General features: G+C 33.1%; 5 protein-coding genes across 12 annotated transcripts in view; 2 read left to right on the top strand and 3 right to left on the bottom strand.

The window, feature by feature from the left end:
• Positions 1-305: 305 nt before the first annotated feature.
• Positions 306-1,163, bottom strand: Pfdn6 (prefoldin 6). The gene is made up of 3 exons (XM_029299601.2): positions 915-1,163; positions 599-794; positions 306-524 (listed from the first exon to the last, which is right to left on the bottom strand). Exons 1-3 carry the CDS (start codon positions 973-975, stop codon positions 395-397), a joined length of 387 nt encoding a protein of 128 aa, XP_029155434.1. The 5' UTR covers positions 976-1,163; the 3' UTR covers positions 306-394.
• Positions 1,164-1,765: 602 nt separating this feature from the next.
• On the bottom strand, positions 1,766-12,185 carry Cnot4 (CCR4-NOT transcription complex subunit 4). Of its 8 annotated transcripts, XM_029299534.2 has the most exons (17): positions 12,115-12,185; positions 11,794-11,975; positions 9,977-10,062; positions 9,502-9,803; positions 9,248-9,389; positions 9,008-9,127; positions 8,637-8,902; positions 8,412-8,524; positions 7,595-8,254; positions 6,105-6,293; positions 5,570-5,907; positions 5,134-5,424; positions 4,677-4,941; positions 4,314-4,376; positions 3,975-4,231; positions 3,699-3,846; positions 1,766-3,604 (listed from the first exon to the last, which is right to left on the bottom strand). In XM_029299534.2, the coding sequence occupies exons 4-17, from the start codon at positions 9,729-9,731 to the stop codon at positions 3,597-3,599; spliced, it is 3,090 nt and encodes a 1,029-aa protein (XP_029155367.2). In that variant the 5' UTR covers positions 9,732-9,803; positions 9,977-10,062; positions 11,794-11,975; positions 12,115-12,185; the 3' UTR covers positions 1,766-3,596. The 8 variants fall into 8 exon arrangements, with proteins under 8 accessions (XP_029155367.2, XP_029155308.2, XP_029155361.2 ...); XM_029299475.2 differs by lacking the exon at positions 1,766-3,604 and having other exon boundaries at positions 3,611-3,846; XM_029299528.2 differs by lacking the exons at positions 1,766-3,604; positions 11,794-11,975; positions 12,115-12,185 and adding an exon at positions 11,643-11,708 and having other exon boundaries at positions 3,611-3,846.
• Positions 12,186-12,430: 245 nt separating this feature from the next.
• LOC114928415 (uncharacterized) lies at positions 12,431-13,916 on the bottom strand. Its single transcript, XM_029299589.2, has 4 exons — positions 13,454-13,916; positions 13,243-13,356; positions 13,011-13,167; positions 12,431-12,909 (listed from the first exon to the last, which is right to left on the bottom strand). The coding sequence occupies exons 1-4, from the start codon at positions 13,775-13,777 to the stop codon at positions 12,719-12,721; spliced, it is 786 nt and encodes a 261-aa protein (XP_029155422.2). The 5' UTR covers positions 13,778-13,916; the 3' UTR covers positions 12,431-12,718.
• Positions 13,917-14,043: 127 nt separating this feature from the next.
• On the top strand, positions 14,044-17,297 carry Orc2 (origin recognition complex subunit 2). The gene is made up of 9 exons (XM_029299548.2): positions 14,044-14,296; positions 14,503-14,577; positions 14,695-14,919; positions 15,011-15,291; positions 15,911-16,125; positions 16,196-16,328; positions 16,401-16,641; positions 16,725-16,955; positions 17,034-17,297. The coding sequence occupies exons 1-9, from the start codon at positions 14,203-14,205 to the stop codon at positions 17,231-17,233; spliced, it is 1,695 nt and encodes a 564-aa protein (XP_029155381.1). The 5' UTR covers positions 14,044-14,202; the 3' UTR covers positions 17,234-17,297.
• A 401-nt stretch (positions 17,298-17,698) lies between these two features.
• Positions 17,699-22,966, top strand: part of rdx (BTB/POZ and MATH domain-containing protein rdx) — a 94,103-nt gene continuing 88,835 nt past the window's right edge. Inside the window, exons 1-2 of the mRNA XM_085484294.1 lie at positions 17,699-18,619; positions 18,892-18,937. The gene's annotated coding sequence lies outside the window, so the exon portion shown is untranslated. The remainder of the gene's footprint in view (positions 18,620-18,891; positions 18,938-22,966) is intronic.

Genomic DNA, 22,966 nt, shown 5'->3' with positions numbered 1-22,966 from the left:
ATACAAAAATGCATGATTTTAAAGAAAGAGTAGTCTGCAGAATTTATATATATATATATATATATATATATATATATATATATATATATATATATATATATATGAATTCTGCAGACTACTCTCTCTTTAAAATCATGTATTTATATATATATATATATATTTTTATATATATATATATATATAATTTTCAATTTATATGAATTGTGATTAAACGCTTGTGGTATAAAAAAACTTGTTCAACCATTTTTCTGTAGAAGCACAAATTAATAAAATGAGAAAGATGTTACTATACGATATATAGCAACTTTGCTAATACATAACAATATTATTTAAATGCTTATAATTACATATTAATTATATAACTGATAAGATCGCAAATGACATTTGTATGATATTATGATTTTGGTTGGTTTATCGAGGATTTAATTTGAGCTTGCTGGAACGCACGTTGTAATTTGTCTATTATATCTTTTTGCGTGTCAAGTTTCTTGTCTAAGGTAGACATCAATCCATCGACGCGGATCCTGAAAAAATCGTCTTTATTAATAAGTCTGAAGGCAAATAAAAACAAATTTAAATTTTAATCGACAAGACTTACAATTCAGCTTTAATATAATCCATACGCTTGCCAACGTTCTGTTTAGCCTCGTATAGATCTTGTTTCACAAGCACAGGTCCTATTAGCTTGAATACGTCGTTTTCTTCCTTTAAGAGCTCCAACTCTTCCTTTACCATAATATTCTCGTTCAATTGTCCATCCAACTGTCGCCTTTGATTCAACACTTTGTTGTACTCTGCAAATACAAATTGATATGTATAAAAAATAATACGATAAAGGCAAATTAATCTATAGAATTAGAATGTATAAATAATATATAGAATGAAGGAAAAAGAAAGCACAGATATCTCTTTACCTTTATGAATCTGTCTTAATGTGTCAGCTTCGGTCTGAAGTTTCTTTTGCATCTCCTCCATTGTAATTATTTGAAAATTTTAACTATCACGCAAAGTCTTGTAATTTTACAAACGTGCTGGCTACCGTTCAACGATAATTTTGGAAATTTGTATGGAGATTCGTATTACAAACTTAACCCTGCTTAATCTCGCAATAAAACATAACCAAATTAGTACCTGAGCCTTCGATTCTGCGTCTCGCAATTTCAACAATCGATATATAATCGATATATTTCGATAGATTATCGCGGACAGCACGCATATACAAGGTGTCACAAATTAAATTAACTTTAATGATTTTTGAACACCCTATACATCACGCATGCTTCCTAAAGAAAAATGTATATAAACGCATATATATATATATAATACAGAAATATATATATAATACAGAAACACACAAGGATAGATTAGTTGTACACATACATATTTACATAAAAGTTAACAATAATCAATAGATATAGAACTCGTTTCAAAAACTAAATGTTCATTTTTTATAAAAGAAACAATTTTAAATATCTAATTATTACATATTAATGATATATTACAGTTTAAATGTACGTCGAATAATTGCATTATAATTTTATTTTATAATTTACTGACAATTAAATTTAAGCTTTGACTTTCAAAAAAGCATCGAAAAAAATAAAGTGTCTTAGTATCGCTGTATAATTTAATTGTAAATACATAATGGTACAAAGAGAAATAAAAAGAACTACGGGAATCAATAGTTTAATCATATTGATTGGTAGATGGAAAAAGGTTGATATATGAAATACATGAGAATAGGCAAAAATGAGAATCCCAAGGATTTTTCATTGCGCATTATCGTATATTTCTCGATTACCTTATACTGAATTAAATTTTATAATTATAATTTTATTATCTCATTCTCTCTCGTTCTCTTATATCTCGTATTATATGTGACGTTCCTTTCTTCGTGTTATTCACCTTTAAAACGGCAGATATATCAATATTACCTGCCGGGAATAACTTTCATTCAACGTATATAATTCGCATCATATGTACATCGTGGTACATCGTTTAGTTCAAACGTTTCTCGATTATCGTTCATCATACATCGTGTGTTCCGCTTGTTTCTTCCCTTCTATCTCGTTTTACATTACAAAATCAAAATAAAATTACATTGTCGAGTTGTTAATTTTTTTTCGAACAGCCGTCTTTGTAGTTTTCCGTCAACATCGATACAACACAGTGATAAACCTTAATGATATCGCAAAGTGTTTTTCAGTTAGTACAGAAATCATTTTTTTCTTAAATAATCTGTACGAATCTAAATATTGAATTCGAGATTCACGATTAACTGAAAATATCCTATTAAAATAATTATCAAAACTAAGTTTTGGCAGATCTTAAGCTAACGTTGCTTCCTTTTTTAATAGCAGAGTCTGCTGCTAAAAAAATATCACAATGCTTCAACGCATTCATGGAAAAGTTGTATGCAAAGATAATAAAATTCCATGCTTGTTTTTACTACAACATGACATTAATCGTCTTTTCAAAATCACTGGACAAAGCATATATCAATCATTTTAATATAATAAAATAAATCAAGATTATAAAATAGCAAAAAATGTATAGGATAACGCATAGTATCGCGTACTAAAATCGATTTCTTTTCTATTTTAAGAATTTCTTTTTCCAAATCAGCTGTTTTTCTTTTAATTGAGATTTTCCTCTTGTATACTGTTTCTATATATTTTAGTCTTCTTACATTTATTATATGGCTATATTAAAATAAAAGTGGACAAAAGACAAAATATTTGGATTTTGCACGCACACCTTGTGTGAAAATAAAAATACAGAATAAGGAATAATCTCAAAGTAAAAGTAAGGTTTCAATGATCTTAAAATAGAAAAACTCGATTGTATTAGATAGTGATACAAGTATAACAATGTTTTTTTGTATACAATTGAACTTTTACATATAAAATAAAGTTTTTAATTTAAAATATATTCTTTTATATAAATGACAGATATTATATTAAACAATGGAAATTTAATTATATTTGCATTTTTCCATCTTTCTAATTATTTTTTTACTTTTAAATGTTTTAATAATCATCCTTTTTTTTAAACAGATATATCGTTGTTCTATTTTATATGTTGTAAAATAAATAATACCTCAATAACATGTGTGTAAAAATTCAGAAAGAGGAGATGCAGTTACAAAATATTGTGATCATTCGTTAATTTCTTAATTATTATTCATTTGTTTAATATCTCAGATCCTACATAAACTTTCCTTATAATGATAAAATTAGAAACTTTGAAATATGATAAATTTTGTTATAACTCATAATAGTGATAAATAATATTGTTATAACTCATAATAGTGATAAATAATATTGTTATAACTCATAATAGTGAAAAAAATGTATATTAACGTATAATCTTTACTTACATTGTGGGAGTACGCATAAACTTGTATTATTCTGATATTTTATTCGAATAAATACTCGCACAAATAAATGGAGGTTTAAAATAAATCGTTGAGATATAGAAGTGTTAGGAAAACGTACATTAGCGACTGTCGTTTTTTGTTTCTTTCTTTTGCTGGATTTGATCTTGCCATGTCCGGAAATATTACGACGTCTCGACTCGTTCGCCTCACATAAGACTTATAGGTCTGCAATATAGACGCTCTGTATATCTCGCGATACGGCGCAATTATAAAGGAACTTTCTTTTAGTTTGCACGGAGCTTGATCGCGATTAACTTACTTTCGATTTCTGACCCTGCAGAGATGAGTTTAGTATGCGGTTGTGCGGTCGCACTCGGCTGTGGATTACTTAATTGTCCTGCAGTCGTGGGTGCAGCGAAGCCAGGAGGTGGTTGCATTGCCCAATGTTGAGCAGATGCGTTCTGTTCCTGCGTATATGAAATGCAAGTTTATTTTTTAATATTTGTAACTACCAGCGCACTGTTCAATATTCGTAATTACGATAGATGATAAATTTGAAAGCTAAAAATATAATTAAATAGACAAAAGTCTGTACCTGTTGCGCATTATGAGCTACAGTGTGAGAGGGATGAATGTGAGGAAACTGCCATGTACTGGTAGTTTGGAATGGAAGAGGTCTAGACGAGGTAACTATAGCCGGATCGATCGATGTCCAATCCGCGATAGGTCCGAAATTGTTCCATCCTTTCTGGTGCAAAGCTTGATGGTGAAATTGCTGCTGTTGTTGCTGATTATTAATTTCACACCAATCTTTCAGAGTATAGACCGCATCGCTCGTGCATTTGCCAATATCTATCACAAATCAATTGAGTATTAATACGAGATATATGTAAAATATTCTCGAATATTTGAAAGATAATGATAAAAAATTTACTTTGTGTGTTGAGAAGCGGATTTCCATTGGGAAGATATGCACTCTGTTGGGGTGCTTGCGCACCTGCGAACACAACGAAACACTGAACTCAATAAATCAATGAATAGCGACAATCTTAATCTGTCTTAATCTGTCTTAATCCATCAATCTTAATCTACAGATATAATTCGCACATTTTCGCGAGTCACTTTGTCCAAATAAATTCGTATATAAATTTTCACAAAATTATATCGTGGTAATTCGCGGACAAATCGCGGATACAACTTATCTTCGTTTACGATTACGATTATCGTGTACGTATGTAAACTTCACGCACTGTGCACTATGATTCCTGATGGCTGGAAAAATTGGAGAAACACTAACCAGAGAGGGCGCTATTCGTTGGTGCTGGACGTGGTATACCGAGACCAAACGAGTTCATGTGATTTGGCGTGGAACCAAGGAAACCCGGTGGCGGAAGGCGACTGCGTTGTCCTAAACTGTTGGCCGTCACGGTGCTCTGTGCAGGACTCTGCGTGCCGCTTTGTAACAGAGTTTGTGGAAGACGAGACAGAAGGGAATGCGATTGAAGCACTTGAAGATTTTGCAAGTGCTGAGCTTGTTGCTGCAAATGTGCTATGTGTGCAACCTAAAAAGAGTATTTGTTTCTATAAATTTCACTTTATATTTGTATGTTTATATTATCGTTAGTAAAGTTATATTATTAGTGTACAGAACATTTTACCACACAATGTCTTTAGTCTCTATGTATTATGTACGGAGGCGTTACAAGGCAGTACAATTATTGAAAAACACATAAGAATATATTAAATATATTTACTTGTGGAAAGTGTTGCTGACCAAGACTCGCGAGAGTTTGTTGATGCTGCACCCTAGTTTGCTCCTCTCGTTCTCTCTGCTGTTGTTGCTGTTGGTATATCCTCTGCTGTTGTATCTGCATTTCATTTTCCATAAGTTCGGCTAATGCCTTCTGTGTCTCGTGAAAAGGATCGAAACCTAAATCGTCGTCCGCTTTCACGTCTGACCCCGCATCACGATGATTTCGAACTTCTTCCAGTGTAGCATGGCCGTTTTGTTTTATGTATTCACAATTTTCTTGATTTTGTTGTACCTTAAAGATTATGTATGTAATATTAGTATGTATATGGTAGTTCTAAATTATACTTCTTTTTGGTAAAAAAAAAAAAGTATACATAAAAGATATCTCGTGTTATTTTTTAAACATACCATTTGAAAAATTTTATCATTTTATTTACCTGCATATTAAGCCTTTGTTGTAATGAATTTTGTTGAAAGTCTGCCATAAATTTAGACGCGGAATTTACAAGTAAGTTAGGCGTGAAGGTATCAGATGATTCCGTGAGTGTAGTGGTGTACGGTGCGTTTATGTAAACCTCCTCATCAACAAAACCCTCGGAATTAAATGTTACGTTCGGCGATTCGGATGGGCTGGATTTTGGTATAAGGTGATTCGTTCGAGACGATTCTGGTTGAAAGCCGAAAGCCGCTTGCCAATCTTCGCTAGAATGAACTGTAGGTAAAGAGTCGGGTATCGAAGCCACTCCTGTACCCGTCCAATCCAGATTTGCGTTTGCTACACATAGAGTAAAATTCATTGACAATTTCGGCCGCTAGTTGCGGTATTATATAAATATATTGTATAAATGTAGATAATAAGAATGTAGATAATAAGAATGACTGAAATTAATTACTACTACTAAAACTATTCCCCACCGCAAGTTTCAATATTTTTCTTGAAAATAATACATAAGAACTTGTAATAGTACATACCTGCAAGAGAATTAGGTGGCATTGAAGTGGTGGTTGATATTTTTTGGAACGTGTTTGAACTGAAGAAACTGTTATTGTCCGGCTGAAAGATTGACCGATGGTTGAGTTGCATTTGAGATCCATTGTGTAATCCTGGTGGTGGTGGCTGATTGGCACCTTGTGATGAATTTGTGCTAGCTGGAGATGAACCTACAGATGATGCGCAAAAATCTCTACACTACACGACGCGTAATGAAAATCATTTCTATACTCTTATACAATGCCAGAATAAACAGCTATTCAAACAATTTCCTTTAACAAAAAATATGCAATAAGCGCACATAAACACATATCACGAATTACACATTTCTTATAATAATAAAAATATCGAAATAAAAATACATCATTATAAGACAAAAAACAGTGTATTCAAATAATTTGGAAAAATATAAATATGTTAATCAGTGAGCAATTATATATATATATAATTATATTATATATAATTATATTATATATAATTATATTATATATAATTATATTATATATAATTATATTATATATAATTATATCGTATTAATACACATCAAACAATTAATGTCTATATCAACATTTATTTCACTATAACTTGTAAGGAATACAATTAAGTATGCACACAAAAAACACAAAAAAAAAAACGGCTATCACTGTTTTTCAAGAATTCTCTTTATTTTGGCATAGATCAATAACCGTTTGATATTATTCTACAGTATTCAAATATAATTAGTAAAACACTTTGGCATACATCATTTAAAACTGTCATTGATTGTTCCATCCAAACAATATGATATATATTTAACGTAAAGAATAAGTAGACATGTTTTTACTAACAATAAGTTGTAATTCCTCATAACTCAATGGAAATTATTATTGACATTGTATTAACAAAAGATGATTAAGTTTAATCATTGGATACATTTATATGTTATTAACATAAAATTGCCTTTGATTTTTAAAATGATAATTTGAAAAGCATAAAGAGAAAGAGAGAGAAATACAGAAATACATTTTATTGTCAAGAAAGATATAGAATTCTTTCCTAGTAAAGTAATATCACATCATAGCTATTTTTTTCCAAATGCTTTTCACTCGGAATAAATTTTGATAAAAGAATACAATAATTTTTTTTAATATGTATATGCTTTGTTAACATTATATGAACTGTTAAAATTATTCATGTCTAAACATAAATTAATCACACGCGACAAAGATAATTCTGTCATATTTTAATATACATATACATATATATATATATTAAAATATTTCATAATCCAAAAATATTGTCTATTGAAAAGCGTATAATAATGTAACATTCCTTGCAATCACAAATTATATTAATGAAATTTCAGCCGTTCTTCTTTTCCTTCTATAGCATCTAATTAAAACCATTTTTAACGTTTTGTACAATTATTGTTTGTCCGTGAAAATAATACATATAGAAATAATCACCATAATCATCAACGTAAGGAACTCACCCAAAATAGCAGCAGTACTGTTTTCCTCGCTCGATTCGGCCAAATGTTCGGTTTGATGATTTACATTTGAGTCTTCCGTGCTCGAGATGGTACTCGCTGGCGTGCTACCTTCGCGTTGTTGATCTGTTTCACTATCCGAATGCCGACGTTCCCCCTTTTGTAACGTACCATTTACTTTAATCTCGTGAGACTGCGATTGAACTAATTTTGATGTTTTGCTAATTTGTTGCGACTGTGGCTGTTGCTGCTGTTGTTGCTGTTCCATTTTACACTTGTTACCTAATTTTTGTAATATTTCATTGTTCGTATCAGCGGAAAAGTTTCTAACATCCTTCTGCCCAGTGATTTGTGACTGTGAACTACTCTGTGTGTTGATCGAATTCGATTCGGACCGCGACGTCGTACGGCTACCATGTTTCTCCTTGTTTTGACTATTTTTATGTTTGTTTCGAGCTGCCTGCGCCTTGCTTTCGCTGTTACTTTTACCCCGTCGTAAACCCACGCCATTTTCACCCTTATTATTATTATTCTGTTGATGCATAGCCACCCCGGAGGATATATGACTCTGTTGAACTACCGTTCCATTTCCACTTGTTATATTATTATGTTGCGAAGTTGTTTGCACAGGTGGTGATACTTCTTTACAATTAGTTTGTGTGCCTAAAAACAGAATATTAATACATATATTATTTAAAATCCTTACGAAATTTTTCATTCATGAACTGATTATTTTAGCCTTTTTTACTTTTTTAAACTTTATTTTTCTTGTTTATACTTCAAGAATGCATTTGCAATTTTTGTAATTATTTGAACTCACCATTTGTTTGTCCCGGCTGCAACGAAGGCCACGCCTCTTTAGTTTGTGATGAGTTTACAGTTCCGCTTTCCCTAACAATACTGCCTGTTACAGGTGGTGATGGTGTCGGCTTCCTGAGTATACAAAGATTTATCATAAATTAAGGAAAATGAAATTAAGAAAATTACTCATGTATGTAAAATAATTTCAAGAAATCATTTTGTTATGTCAAAATAAACTTTGTACCTTTGCACTGAAGATACATGTGCATGTAACGATTGCACCAGCTTGCGTTCATACTCTTGATGTTTCCCTTGATGCATCTCCTCTTTCGTAAACGATGCCTCCTGGTCCCCAAGATCGTGCAGGTACATGCAATCTGGCTTCGGACAGGCTTGGTTACGCATAAAATGCGAACAGTACTTTGTCGTTCCCAATGATGTTTTTATTGTCCGACCATCCACAACAATGTTATTCACAGCCTCTATAGCACGTAGCGCATCCTCTTGACGCTGAATAATGTACAAAAAATTATCGCTTCGTCCACAAATACTCGTAAAAGCATAGATAAAAGTTAGAATTTAAACACCACTTAAAAAAAATGTTAAATAACTTACTTGATAAGTAACATAAGCCGAAGCACTGGGGCCTTGAGACCCTGCGTAGGAAGTACTCTGGTTAATTACGACTTTGTGTATCTTCCCAAATTTTCCAAAATATTCGTGTTTCTTTAAAACCTAAGGTATGCATAGTGTTATAGATCATAATCTTTTTATTTTTTTTTAAAGACGATGTTGGCAGAGGTCTATATTTTATCAATATTAGTTGTAGAGATAACTTATCAAAAATATACTCACGTCTGCATCTGCCAGTCGCAATGGTAATCCTACTACAAACACTAAATTTTTTTGTACTACTCTCACATTTGCTAGATGTTTCCGATTTTCTGTAACTTTCTGCTTCCGTTGTTGATCCTTTAATCTCTTTTCAGCTTTCAATCTAAAACACAGAGCAGGAGAGACGGTTTATGAAATAAGATTGTTATGTTTTTGAATGAAAATACAATATGTATGATAATATTAATATAAATAATTAAAGTATTTTTAAATACCTTGCTATTTCTTCCTTAGTAAGGGGTTTAAAATCAGCCGGATTTTCAGAATAGGCCTTTCGACACGCGGGACACAAACCATTCTCGTCGGTACGAATTCTGTGCCAACAAAAACGGCATATTTGATACCCACAGGTGCAAGGGAAGAAATTCAGATCGTCCACTTCTAATGGTTCCATACACAGAGGACATTCCACTGCATCCTCACCACTCTGATTCAATACTGACATCTTTGTTGCCAATCTCGTAAATGTCACCAGACAGCAGACACAAATCACAAATATTTATCTAAGTGCCAAAGTCTGTAAACAGAAGATAGCACCTCGTAAGGTCGGAAAGAGAGATCACAAATAAAAATATATTGACATTATTTAATTATGTTAATCGATTTGAAAGCTAACAACTTTTTCTCGAATATATCTGTCAAATACAATTGCAAACATTTCTTTATATTATGCAATTAGATCTTACTTACATGCAAAGTCGTCACTTCCCTGGTTTTTTAAGTATAATTGACAGTGCTCGCGACTTCCTTTTCACACACTGGTATCTCTTCACGATCTGAAACAGAGTGTCGCACCCACAAATTGTCACAAACTATCGAAACTGTACTTAAATCGTCGATCGAGGAGACAATCGCGGTGGAGGACGCGCGTCTTTATCCCATCATCGCGAAATATTCCGCTACTGACGTTTCGATTCGACTCGCATGTCGACGCGTCGCGCGACAACCTAAACACTTCAACGCGAACTGTTGCTCGTGGGGGACGAGACGTAGCGTAAACACGGACACGAGTACGGTACTTTTTCTCGCGACGCAAAAGACGCAGGAGATGTACGAGTCGCTTTAAACCGAAGTCTCTCCTCCGTCTTTCGAGCTTACTCCGTAAATCACACTTTTTGCATTTCGACTCAAAACAGGTATATCTGGCTCGACCTAGAGGAAGAAAGATGGAGCAGTGAAGTGTAAGAGGAAGCACAATAACACGAAACGGCGATAAGAGGGCGATGACAGGTCGCGCTCCGTTTTGACAGGAGCTGTCAGATCGGAGGGAGCGAAGGAGAGAATGGGAGAGAGCGCGAGAAAAATAGAGACGGAAAGAGGGAATGAAACGAGAGAGAGGTGAAGCGAACAAAGGAGACGTACCGGAATTCTCGCGCAATTACACACGCCCTACGCACGACGCGAACGATGACTCGTCCTCGCCCGAGAATCCGTTCCTCCGCGAAGACGTTGAGGTCGCCGACTACGGTCGGGGGAAAAAAAAAAATATTTCCGCGAAACACACACACACACACGGTATTACAGGGATAGGGTCACACCGTCTCCTCCCTCTACTCCCTTTCTCTATCTCTCTCTCGTACATACGCGACAGAAACGCGAACCGAGAGGGCGACGATCGGGCGAAACAGCTGTTGGTGGCGTCCGCGAGAGACCCAGCGAGAAACGTCAAACGGGTGCGAGTGAGACGGTTTGCTGGCTACGCCATAACAGAGAGACCTACGCGAAAATCCGTCGCGGATGACCAGAGTGGTGGGGCATGACACGTAAATTCCGCCTCTCTCGCTTGTCTTTGCTTTCTCGACCGCGAGCGTATACGCGAGTACGCAAGGACGACGGTCTCTCACGAATCTCGGGAGAGGGAGAGAGAGAGAGACAGACAGGGAGGGAGTAGGTGGTAGAGGGAGATAGAGAACGGTGTCGACGCGGCGAGAGTGACAGAGATAGATCGCGTCCTCTTTCTCTCTCCGTAAGACAGAGAGAGAGAGATGAGATTCTTCGTCTCAATCTTTGTTGCCCATCTCTCTCTCTCTCTAGCATCTATCTCTCCGAGGGATGAGCGTGCGAACTCGATATATACGCGACGACGCGGCGCGATTCAGCCTCCCATTTATATAAACGTAATAAGTACACTTCTAAGCGCGATCGTGGAAGATGACGACGACAGGGACGAAAACGGCTGTTCGCTGCTGCGAACGTCACTCGAGATTCTACGAACCGTCCGCCAGAGGGGTTGCTTCCAAGCCCGAAACTCGGGGGCACGTTACCCTGGCCCGTTTAACCTTAATCCTTAATCGCGAAACGGCACCCAGCGAAACGCGCCTCTCTCTCTCTCTCTCTGTCTGTCTTTCTATCTCACGTTTCTCCACGAGCCTCTCCGAGCGAAACGATACGATTCTCGTCAACGATGAGCGAATTTTCGCGGAGCTCGCGTGCCTTCCAAACGGCTCTCGAATATATATATATATATATATTACGTATATTCTCTGCACGATCCATTATTTACTTACTCGCCTCTCGCACGACTTTTCCACTAACAATTCTCTTTCTTTACTGGGAAATTTTTCTACAGTACATTCTACTGTCCCGGGATTTGTGGTTGGGTGCGCGTTCGCGAGCGCGCATCGGCGGATGTATGCACTACGCTTTCTCCCTAGGCGTCCCGAAAGCGGAATTTGTCATTCGAACCACCCTGAAACAAATCACCAGAATTAGGAGCCGCGACAATTGGCTAATCGTTTTATTATCGGATATTCTATCGTATATAATTAAAAATTTTATTGTTACGGGGAGAAATTTATATATATATATACCTGTCTATTATTTCTTACCTTGAGTTTGTTCGTATTTACTTGATCGTGTGCGGAAATGCGTCATACGAGCCTGTGCGGTCGATCAGTGTTCATAACCTTTCTTTTGAATGATATGTAGATACCCTGAAAATTTACATTGTTAATTTAGTCTTTTATACTGACCTAATTTATATAAGTGGGAGAAATAAGTTAATTATAATGTAGAACAATCTAGAGAGCGAGTTATTAAAATTTATCAATTATTCATTGGATATAATGAATATTACACATGTTCGTTTAATGTAATAGAGCATTTTGGAAAGATATTTAACAATGATACAATTTAAAAAGAAAATTAGAATTTAACATTATCTTATTCAAATTAATCAGTATATATATAAATACAAATCGCTTATATATAGAATATTTTATACATTTTTATTCGAATGCATTGAATGTTTTTATCGTATGATTAGCATTTGTATGAATATATGTTCGTAAAAATACATATTTGTACATATATTGCTGTCGTCATAGTGAAAAAACGATTCTTGCAGGTTTCTTTTTACAAGAATTCTTGTATCAAAGATACCTTGTTGCTTTTACTAGTTATATATCAAATTTGCTCCAATCAATTATGTACCTAGTTTGTTTTAGGAAAACTATGTTTCCTCGATCTCCTCTTACGTTCGCGAATTACACCAAACAATGGATGTCTTGTTTTTAAATCGTTAGGAAACTCCACACCAGAGTTTTCTACAGCCACCGGTTTTACTCCCGGTGCTCCAGATAATTTCCTCCTTACAGTTAATGAACCCGCTGGCTTGATATTTACTATATAGGGAATATTAAAAAATTAATACATAAATGAAGTATAAAGAGAAAGCATGCAATTTCTCTTTTCCTTTGATTTCCTATTGAATCAAATAAATTACCAGTTTTATACACATGCGCAGTCTTCTTGGTATTAAAGACACATGTAACATTGTAGTTCCTATTTTGCGTAATTATACAATATCGTTCATCTTTAATTTTAAATTTTGATTTATCTTCTAAGGCTATCGTTTGACCACGAAGTTCTTGTGGATCTATCTATGTAAAAATAAGATTACATCCTAGATATCTTAAACAATCGTACAATATATTGTTTTACTACTATTAACTTACTGATCTAGGAAGATCCATGATCCAAATGTCTTCACTGTCCGATATATCTTCCAAACTATACGTACAGGATATATTTTCCTCTTCTAAATTTTCTTTCTTAACTATTTCTTGAAGCTAAAAAATAAACAGAAAAAAGATAGAATTTCCAAATATAATTCCATATATAAATATTCGTCAATGTGTTTCAATAAAAAATTAATGATTGTCTTACAGTACGTGGTCTTGAATTCGAGGAAGATGACGATAATCTTGGAGCAGGTACATTGCTTGACTCTTTAATGCTACTGTTTATCTCAGCTTCATTGTTCATTGAATCCTTATTCAACGATTTGTCAGATTTCTTCAAGATACTCTTACGTGATTTAACTACAGGACTCTTTGACGTGCTGGGTGGTTGCGTTTTCGTGTTTATCGTAATAGATTTACGTTTATTATTTTTGGGCGTAGTATCTACAGCATCTTCCATTAGTACCATCGACTTATTCAGTTGCGTGTTTAATTTCGTTACCGAGTCTTCACTAATAGAATCCGTCATGTTTGTTAAAAAAATAAGCTTAAAACAATATGTATAAATAAATTACATAAATATGTATTAAATATTCCTTCCGGGAGCACGTCTGGCTGCGAATGGCGCGAAACGACTTTTTACAGGTTATAGCTAACTTCACGCTTGCGAAAGTGACGTGGAAATAGTTTTGATCGAGGTGCCATGCGACGTTTTGATTGGCTGTTCGTCAGGAACTTTTGAAACCCTAGAAATTCCCTATTCGATAGCCAATCAGTGCGTTCGACAAAGTTTCAAGTCATATGAATTTGTTGTATCAAGTTTCCGAAAGTTTCAGCAACAGAGAGTGATGGAGAAATCCCGCTTTTTCGTGTTGTATATTTATTTCTCCGATAATTAAACGTAACGTAAACAATTTCAGTTGTGTTTGTGAAAATTCCGTGCACCTGTCAAATATGACGTCTCCCAGAAATCTAAGAAGGTCCACACGAATAAAAGCTATTGTGAATTACAATGAGAACAGCTTCGAAGAAAAACGCGAGAAATCTCGTAAGATTATTGATATGAATTGTTTATACAAGAATATTAATATACAAATTATATTTCTTCTAATATTTCTTTATAGTATTTTAGAAATAAATATATTTCTATAATTAACATTCTTCAATATATTTATATACCATATTTTTTAAACTAATTCTATCATGAACAAGATTTATGTGTTATAATTTACATTGTGTATTTATATCTTACAGCACCGATTAATGCATTGGAAACTGAAATAGAAAAACAGCTTGAAGATATCAAAGAAGATGTACAAAAGCCACTTGGTAATTGATAAAAGTTTATATAAAGTTTTGTTATACTTTACAATTATTATTATTTATTTATTATTTGCTTTTATTTAAGATTATATATCTTTTAATGGGTCTATTTCTCCTTTTTAGAACTGTTTTCAGACGAAGATGTTAGTGGACGAAAAATGTATACATTTCAAACACCAACAAAAAGGAATAGCATGATGCTTAAAGCTAATCAATGTCGTACACCTGAGACTCCAAAAAGTCTCAAAACACTTCCAACTTTAAGAATTGTTCTTAATAAGATTATAACAAATCCAAATAATAATAATCTGACTCCGAAATCTAATCTTAAGAATCTTAAGATAAAAAGTATAACATTTTTATTGAATATATTCTAGTATACATTATATAAAAAGATATATATTTTTTAATATCTTTTTGATTTTTTTCTTTTATTTAGTAATATCTCGAAAACGATGCTTGCCTAGTGTAAATTCAAGTGGTGATGAAAGTATATCAGAAGAGAGTGAATATATACCTACAGATAAAGAGAATAGTTCCGAATCAGATGAGACATCTGATAGAAGCGAGGATGATGAAAATTCTGATGAGAGTGCAGAAATCTACAATTTTAGAAGGAAAGACAAACAAAATGGGCTACAAAAATCTTTACCAAAACGTGAAGTACCAAATACACCTAGAACAAGAGGAGGACGTAAATCTATTGCTTACAAGGATTATGTAAGTTAAAATTAGTTAAATTATGTACAATAATTACATGGTTTTATACATATATATATATAAAATTAAGTAGTATTTAATGCAATAAGCACAAAAGTTACATAATAAATAAACATTTAAATTATATGTTTTCACAATGATTGTTTTTAACTTAGAAAGTAAAAATACTTTCTTTCATTATACAAAATGTTTATATGTCAAACATATAAATAAATTTAAATTTGTATCTTGACTTAAAGCTTATCAAAATGAATAGAAAGAATTGAATAGTAAAATATATGATTTCACAAAGCAATCATCTTTGAGTTACAAATTTTTTTTTGTAATATCTTTTTTATTAGCAATGCAGTTTATATAATTATTAAAAATTAGTATTTTTGCATGTGAGTAAGAAATTCTTGTATTATAAAAATTGTTTATCTACAAATATAAACTTTTACCTTATTTTTAATTTTTGAAACTTTTAGCTTTTTAATGAGTACTTTGCACATGTACAAAGTTTATATGAGTTTTTATGTGCATCTACATTGTACTTATTGTATATTGTACATAAATAATGTTGATATAATATATAATTATTTTATAATATACATGTATATATATTTTTTAATTTTTAAAGCATATAAAGACTGATGAATACTTCGAATCTCAATCCGGAAAGATAATTACATCGGATCATACATTAGGCAGACTTCGAAATCCTCGTCTTACTGAAGAAACATTAGATGAATTATTAATAAATCAAAGTCATATTTCTACAATACACAAAAAACGTATTGGTTCATTAACAGAAAATTATAAATTATTCTTTTCTATGTGGCAATTCATAATGGAGTAAGTATTAAGCAGTATGATTTTTTAAATATAAAATTTGATAAGTTTTAAAATTTTTATTAAATTGTAGAGAAGGTTACAGTCTATTAATCCATGGTCTGGGGTCAAAAAGGAATTTAATTAATGATTTTCACAAAGAGATCATAGCCGATCATCCAACATTGGTTATAAATGGATTTTTTCCCAGTTTATCGATAAAGGATGTAAGTGAATTATGCTTAAATAATATCTACACTATTAATTAACTAATTATCTATATCTAAATTCTCTTTTAGATTCTCGATAACATAATAGTGGATTTACTGGGTTTAGATTGTCCAACAAATTTTAATGACTGTCTAGAACTCATTGAAAAGATCTTAACAGATAATCCAGATGATCGACTCTATTTAATAATTCATAATATAGATGGAATAATGCTACGGTCAAGTAAAGCTCAAAATGTTCTTGCTGGTCTAGCAGCTATTCCCAATATTCGAATCATAGCGTCTATTGATCATATCAATGCACCACTGCGTAAGTACATTCATTACATTTATTTTTATGTTAAATTCAAATTGATGTGATATTAATTAATATTCATAAATTTATCATTTCAGTTTGGGATCATATAAAACGAGCAAAATTTAATTTCTATTGGTGGGATGCAACAACGTTTTTGCCATATCAAGCTGAAACTGCGTATGAAAGTTCCTTGTTGGTTCAACAGAGTGGTGGACTCGCTTTATCTTCTCTTCAAAATGTTTTCCTCTCCCTCACTTCGAACGCTCGAACGATTTATTTAATTCTTGTCAAATATCAATTGGACAATAGCAGCAGTAATTTCACAGGTAATCATCAGTTGTATATATATTCTATTATATTATAATAACTAGCCTGACAAATATCTAATACTGTATACTAATTAGGAATGCCGTTCAAGGATCTATATCGTGCAGCGCGCGAACAATTTTTGGTCAGTTCCGATTTAGCATTAAGAGCACAGTTAACTGAATTTATAGATCACAAATTAGTACGAACTAAACGTACATATGATGGTGCCGAACATTTAACTATACCTCTAGATAAGGGTCTCCTTAAACAATTCATGGAGCAACATGGATCATAATTTTATGAATTTATACAGTATATTGGCTTGTGAAAGATTCATAAAATATATTTTAGGAAATATATTTTGCAGTTTTGAGTGAAATAACTGATAAAAAAGTAATTTAACTATTATTTATCAAATTAATTTCTTATACATCACTAATTGGTTTTATTAAGATAGATTTATCTTTAACTTATCATAATTATCAATATTAATTTATATATATTAGTTCGACATATTCTCGTTTTACATTATCTTGATTACACGATTGCAAACAGAAATATCCTGCCATTTTTAATATTGCAATAGTTATATCGAATGTTATCAAATTTATTCTCTTCGCCGTTTATTTATTATATTCTTTCTATTTCCATTTTTTTCCTCTTCGAAATATGCGCCAATTTTATTTTAAGTGCAAAAGATGTGCACTTAAGTGCAGGTAGAAGGAACAGCTGTACCGAGAACGCGGCGCTCGCGTCGCAAAGTATCGTGAAGTTGACGCGAGTCAAAAACGAAGGCGCCAACTGTGTCTCTCTCGCGATCTTTTATTTTCACGTAAAAAGACGGTCGAAGAGCGCGAATATAATGAAAATGTGTTCGAACGATCGCGCGCGATGTGATCAGTGAGACGCGTAACGCGAACGTCGCCCTTCGAGATGACAGATTCGTCGGGAAGTGTCAAAATGAAACTGAAAGCGAGCGGCGGTGTTAGGTTAGGTTGTCCGTTTCTCAGCCACGCGATATGAAGTTGCCAGCGGCGCGAAGTTGTTTCAATCTCTCACTCGATTCGCAACTTCGATAATCGCAATCAGTTCGAAATAGCCGCGATAGGCGCCAAAGGTCGGCTCGTCGTCGTCGTCGTCATCGCGCGATCCAATTTTGTTCGTCCCGTTCTCGGTGAAGGTGAAAGGAAATTTTCGGTCCGTTCGGGTGCGCGCACGCGGCGACGTAAAAATTCGCGAGTGATATCCGCGAGTGTGATCATCGCGAGGTGGAGATCCGGGGTGGACTGTTGCGCTGCTGGCCGGGGCCACGTCAATCGACAACGTTGTAAATAACGCCGCCGTCCCTCGTCCGACCATTCTGACCTTACACTAAGTCGCACGTGCGCGAACGCGCGCGCCGCAACCTTGACTTTCGGATTGAGTTGTGCGGAAAGAGTGAGCGAAACGCCGAATCAGTCAGTCGAGTGGTGAAAATAAGCGCGGCGTGTACGTTTTTTCCCCCCTTCCTTCCTCCCTCGTGAAAATTGCGATGGCACTCGCAAAATATTCGCGAGACGCTCCAAGTTCCACGTAAGGACGGCGTTTCTCTCGTAAACATCTCTCGTCGTCCGAGGCTGCCGAATCATCGATATTTTGGCGTTCGATTATGTGGAATCTTCGAGATTTATGAACAAAGAAGGTAGAGCGATCTCTTTTTTTTAGATGATTGAATTTTTTTCTTAAATAATCTCGTGACATAAAGAAATTGAGTTTTTAGAGAGATTGATTTTTAATGAAGGAAGTTATTGTGACATATAGTGGAGATCTCAGTGGTTATGTCAGTTCTTTTTATCTTTCTTTGTCATTTTTTTTTGTATATTTATATTTAATTTGAATATAATTTTGGATTTAAAAATATATATGTATATGTTTATACAGTTATAGTTAAAACATAATATTGGTTTTTTACAGATTGTGAGAAAAGGAGGAGCTGCATTAAATTTGTTGTCATCTAAATGTGAGTAATTGAAATTATGATGCTTCTTTGAAAGAAAAGAAACATAAATAAATTAATTGCTATGAAACAAATTATTTAATTGCTGGTAGCGTACTTCTAAAATGCTGTTTGTTCTTGTTTGCTGTGTCAAATCAAAATGTATTATACCTTCTTATCTTTATTTGTGCATATTTACCTCAGGATTTGTTTTATATATAATATTTATTATTGTTACACACTCTGTATCTGAAGAAATATTGTGCACAGCTATGTGTAATTAATAGCACGTAGTATATTTTTGATTAATCTTTTCAAGAGTGCAATATTTCATATTTTGCTATTTATTCAATAATTTTTTTAAAAACAAGATAGTTTCAAAATTGTTTTATATATGTTTGATTGACAATTTGAAATAATATGTATTATTGAAATTTCATATATTATGAAAAGAACACGAAATAGTATTATAGACGTGTTCAAACATTGCAAAATTTATTTATGTTTGACAATGATGCAATTTTGTTGCTATTATTATCATTATTTTGTTATTGCAAAATCATTATTTTGTGATTGATAGAAAAAAAACATTGAGTATTTGTGTGCTTTTATATGAAAGCAATTAGTAAAATTATTTTTTTCTATAGCTAAAAATGAATTTTTTTAGAGAATAATTTTCTATTTGATAATACGATATTGTTATAATATTCTATAATATTAATCCGGTATTTTATCTACCTGCAAGTTTACACATTGTCGGGAAATTTATTTCCAACGCATGCCAATAGATGGCAGAACATTGAATATTTTAGCACGCGTAGTCCAACAATACCCACATTATAATTGCAAAGTGAATCATAAGAATAGAATGGCATCTGCTAAATATCGCGAAAAGCATCTGCCAAATATCACGAAAATTTTCTTAAACAATATTATGCTATAGAAAAAGAATTATTTTACATTTATATTTTATTGCAAATATTTTAGGGAATGCCTTGATTTTTTCCTTACAATGTTTTTTCACCTACAATTGTTTATAAATATTGAAAAAACAATTTGTTTTTATGAAATAATATCATTTCAATTTTAAGTAATGACGCGTCTGTGATGTAAAACCTCCTGAAAAGGAGAATAGCCGGTTTTCACTTTGCACATTACTCTCATGATAATAGCTCGAGAGAGCGATTTCGTCGATTTTTAACCAGACGTAGAATTATATCTTGTTGTCGTCGAGTGAAAGTTGTCAAATTGTCCTGAATGTGTCTGGCGTACAAATCGTTGGCGTGGGTGATACCAAATTTATAACCGTTTCGATTTAGTACGAGATTTCTCTCAGATTTTATTAAAATTTCTCTATGACGCGGAAGTAATTTTCTCGTATATACCTCGTTCAATAGATTCAAATCGGGGTGGGCGTTGAAAAATTCTCTCTTTCACTTTGAATCATTCATTTAATATCTTGTTTCTAAAATAGATACCGTTGATCATGAGAAAAAGTTTGTTGAGATTTTATAAGTATATTGAAAATAATAATTAAAAAATTCACTATGATTAAAAGTATTCAGTATATGCAAAAATAAAAAAAATGTTTACACTTATGCGATTTATATAGAAATTTATAATTCAATTATTTTATATATACTTATTATCACATTTATTATAATTTAAAAATTTTTTAATTTTTATAAGTGTTGTAAAAAAAATTTATGATTATTAAAAATATGCAGGACATGCAAAAGTAAAGGTTTTTTTACACTTATGTGATATTTATAGAAATTATTTTATAATTCGATTATATTTATTACATTTATTATGATTTAAAAAAAAAAGAATATTCGAAAATTTTTTCCTATGATCAATAGCGTCCAATTTGTATTATTAATAATTTCGAACTCACGAAAGTTCGAAAACCATTTACTTTCATGTATTGATCGCGTATGTATCTTTCTCTATCTAATTCCGTTAACGTCGCGCAACTGTTTCACCGATTTCACTTTTGCCAAGACAAACTAATTTCTCCGAGCTACGATTCTCCCTGAGAAAACCATCCGCTCGATACCTTTCTTCGAGGAGATTTAATACACGAACGAACGAGGGAGAGATTTGCTTTCGCCTCGAAACGACTCCGAATTCGACATCGCTCGTTCACGTCTGGTTATGAAACGTCCTGTACGAGACGATACTTTCACTATCGCGGCCAAGTTTCATAATTATTATTATCGAGGCCATACGTAGGTCGAAGAGGAGACTGTCGGGACACAGAGAAAAGGGTTTGGCTCGTCTTTTACAACCGTCGCTTCACACAATGTCGCTTAATTAGTAGTGAATTCTAATTCTTATTTTATTCAACGTGTCACGGGCTAAATAAAACATTCTTCGTCGGATTAACTGTGTTTCGTAATGAAAATTTGACGCAAGATTTAATTGTGAAATTTGTACAATTTATTCTCGAGAAGCAATTTTTACGTATTAGATTGCACGGTTGACAACTAAACGGTAAAAAATACCTTCGAATAAATGTTTTTTGATCGAAATTTTGGAATTTGGAATCTTTAATCGCCAAGAAATAGTTAATACACGGAGAGAATTTTCTCTTAGAATTTAGCCTGAACATCATGGTAATTGTTGGGCAATATGATATTGAAAGAATTTTATAAGAGTTTCTTTGATTAGGAATGTGCATAATTAAAAAGTTTGTGTTAAATTTAACAGATATCACATGTTCCAAACGGTTTTTCAGAACGGTTTCACAGAAATTTTTGTGTTCATTTAATATGAATATGTTAATTGAAGTCACACGAATAAATATTTCAATTCAAAATAATACAAAATAAATGTAAAACTTGAAGTAATTTAAAATAAATTTTGTGTAAAATTAACATAGCTTTAATGTAAAAATTAACAAAAAATATGTTAATTTCCGATTTTATTATCTCCACTTATATTTTAAAAAATCAACATTTTTTGTAAATTTTAACAGATAAATCTTGTCACTAATAAAATAAACACATTTATTATGTGCAGTTAAAAATAGATGCACCTTGTATTTTTTTTACACTTTTTCAGTTGTTTCAATAATTTAACATTGAAGTCCAATTAACACAACAGCAATATGTTAAATTAACATATGAATGTATTAAATATTTACACAAAAATTTTACTGGGGATTGTCTGTCAAGAAAACAAATTTTCCAACTGTATGGTAAATATTAATCAGAGAAACTTATAAAATTCTAATATACCATATTGTCCCACGATGATTACCATGATTTTCAGAATAAATTTTGATCGAAAATTCTCTCTAGTTGTGTATCGACAATATTTCATAAATATTTCGATCCATACAATAATACAATTCCATCAAATGTTAATTGACTCCGAGCTCGTTAAAGTATTCGTCATTTGAAAAAAATGGGGTTACTGACGAGATACCCTGTGCACACGCACATACACACGCGTGTGTGGAACTTTTGTCCTAGCTACTTCGTGGCTTTGTTACGTGTCGCGTTGCGTGACCGAGAAATCATTTTTCCAACGTGATCGCGCCGATCACCGGTTAGCAATTCCCTCGTCAAGGCTCATCGTCGTTTCTCGCTCTCTCTCTTTTTCTTTTTTTTTCTCTTTCTCTCTCTCTCTCTCTCCGGTCGCTACACACGGTGCACGTGCGAAGTAACGTTCGTGTAACTAGTTTTGCTTGTATCTAATATCCGCCGTGTAGCGTCATTGGTGGCTCTATTAACGAGCGAGGAGCTAGGTCGACGTCGGCATCGTCGTCGTGTTCGCGCTTTATCCGGATATCTCTCTCTCTTTTGCTCCTAAAGCTCTCAAATAGTTTTAGCTCCAACTCGACTTCTCACGGTAAAATACATAAATATTCCAATCGATCGCTGTAGGGAGATCTAAATATTAAATAGACCAAAGTAAATAAAAGTCAATAAATAAAAGATACATAAGATAATGATGATCGATAATTAGGAGACTGGAGAATTAGACCTCTCTTTGATCTAGAGATGCGTAGATAAGTGAAAAGAGATCGATCGAATATGTATATTA

Source organism: Nylanderia fulva, unplaced genomic scaffold (assembly GCF_048542155.1).
Source record: "Nylanderia fulva isolate GAGA-0341 unplaced genomic scaffold, ASM4854215v1 Scaffold3, whole genome shotgun sequence".
NCBI lineage: Eukaryota > Metazoa > Arthropoda > Insecta > Hymenoptera > Formicidae > Nylanderia > Nylanderia fulva.
This window is presented reverse-complemented; position numbering and strand designations above follow the sequence as displayed.

Coding starts and splice junctions, on each gene's coding strand:
- LOC114928415 (XM_029299589.2), bottom strand. CDS start 13,777: ATGACGGATTCTATTAGTGAAGACTCGGTAACGAAATTAAACACGCAA. Junction 13,357..13,453: donor CGAATTCAAGACCACGTACT/GTAAGACAATCA, acceptor TTTATTTTTTAG/CTTCAAGAAATAGTTAAGAA. Junction 13,168..13,242: donor TCATGGATCTTCCTAGATCA/GTAAGTTAATAG, acceptor ATTTTTACATAG/ATAGATCCACAAGAACTTCG.
- Pfdn6 (XM_029299601.2), bottom strand. CDS start 975: ATGGAGGAGATGCAAAAGAAACTTCAGACCGAAGCTGACACATTAAGA. Junction 795..914: donor ATTAAGACAGATTCATAAAG/GTAAAGAGATAT, acceptor TTGTATTTGCAG/AGTACAACAAAGTGTTGAAT. Junction 525..598: donor GATTATATTAAAGCTGAATT/GTAAGTCTTGTC, acceptor CGATTTTTTCAG/GATCCGCGTCGATGGATTGA.
- Orc2 (XM_029299548.2), top strand. CDS start 14,203: ATGACGTCTCCCAGAAATCTAAGAAGGTCCACACGAATAAAAGCTATT. Junction 15,292..15,910: donor CTATTGCTTACAAGGATTAT/GTAAGTTAAAAT, acceptor TAATTTTTAAAG/CATATAAAGACTGATGAATA. Junction 16,126..16,195: donor ATGTGGCAATTCATAATGGA/GTAAGTATTAAG, acceptor ATTAAATTGTAG/AGAAGGTTACAGTCTATTAA.
- Cnot4 (XM_029299475.2), bottom strand. CDS start 9,731: ATGTCAGTATTGAATCAGAGTGGTGAGGATGCAGTGGAATGTCCTCTG. Junction 9,390..9,501: donor ACTAAGGAAGAAATAGCAAG/GTATTTAAAAAT, acceptor TCTGTGTTTTAG/ATTGAAAGCTGAAAAGAGAT. Junction 4,377..4,676: donor AACGAATAGCGCCCTCTCTG/GTTAGTGTTTCT, acceptor TTGTGTTCGCAG/GTGCGCAAGCACCCCAACAG.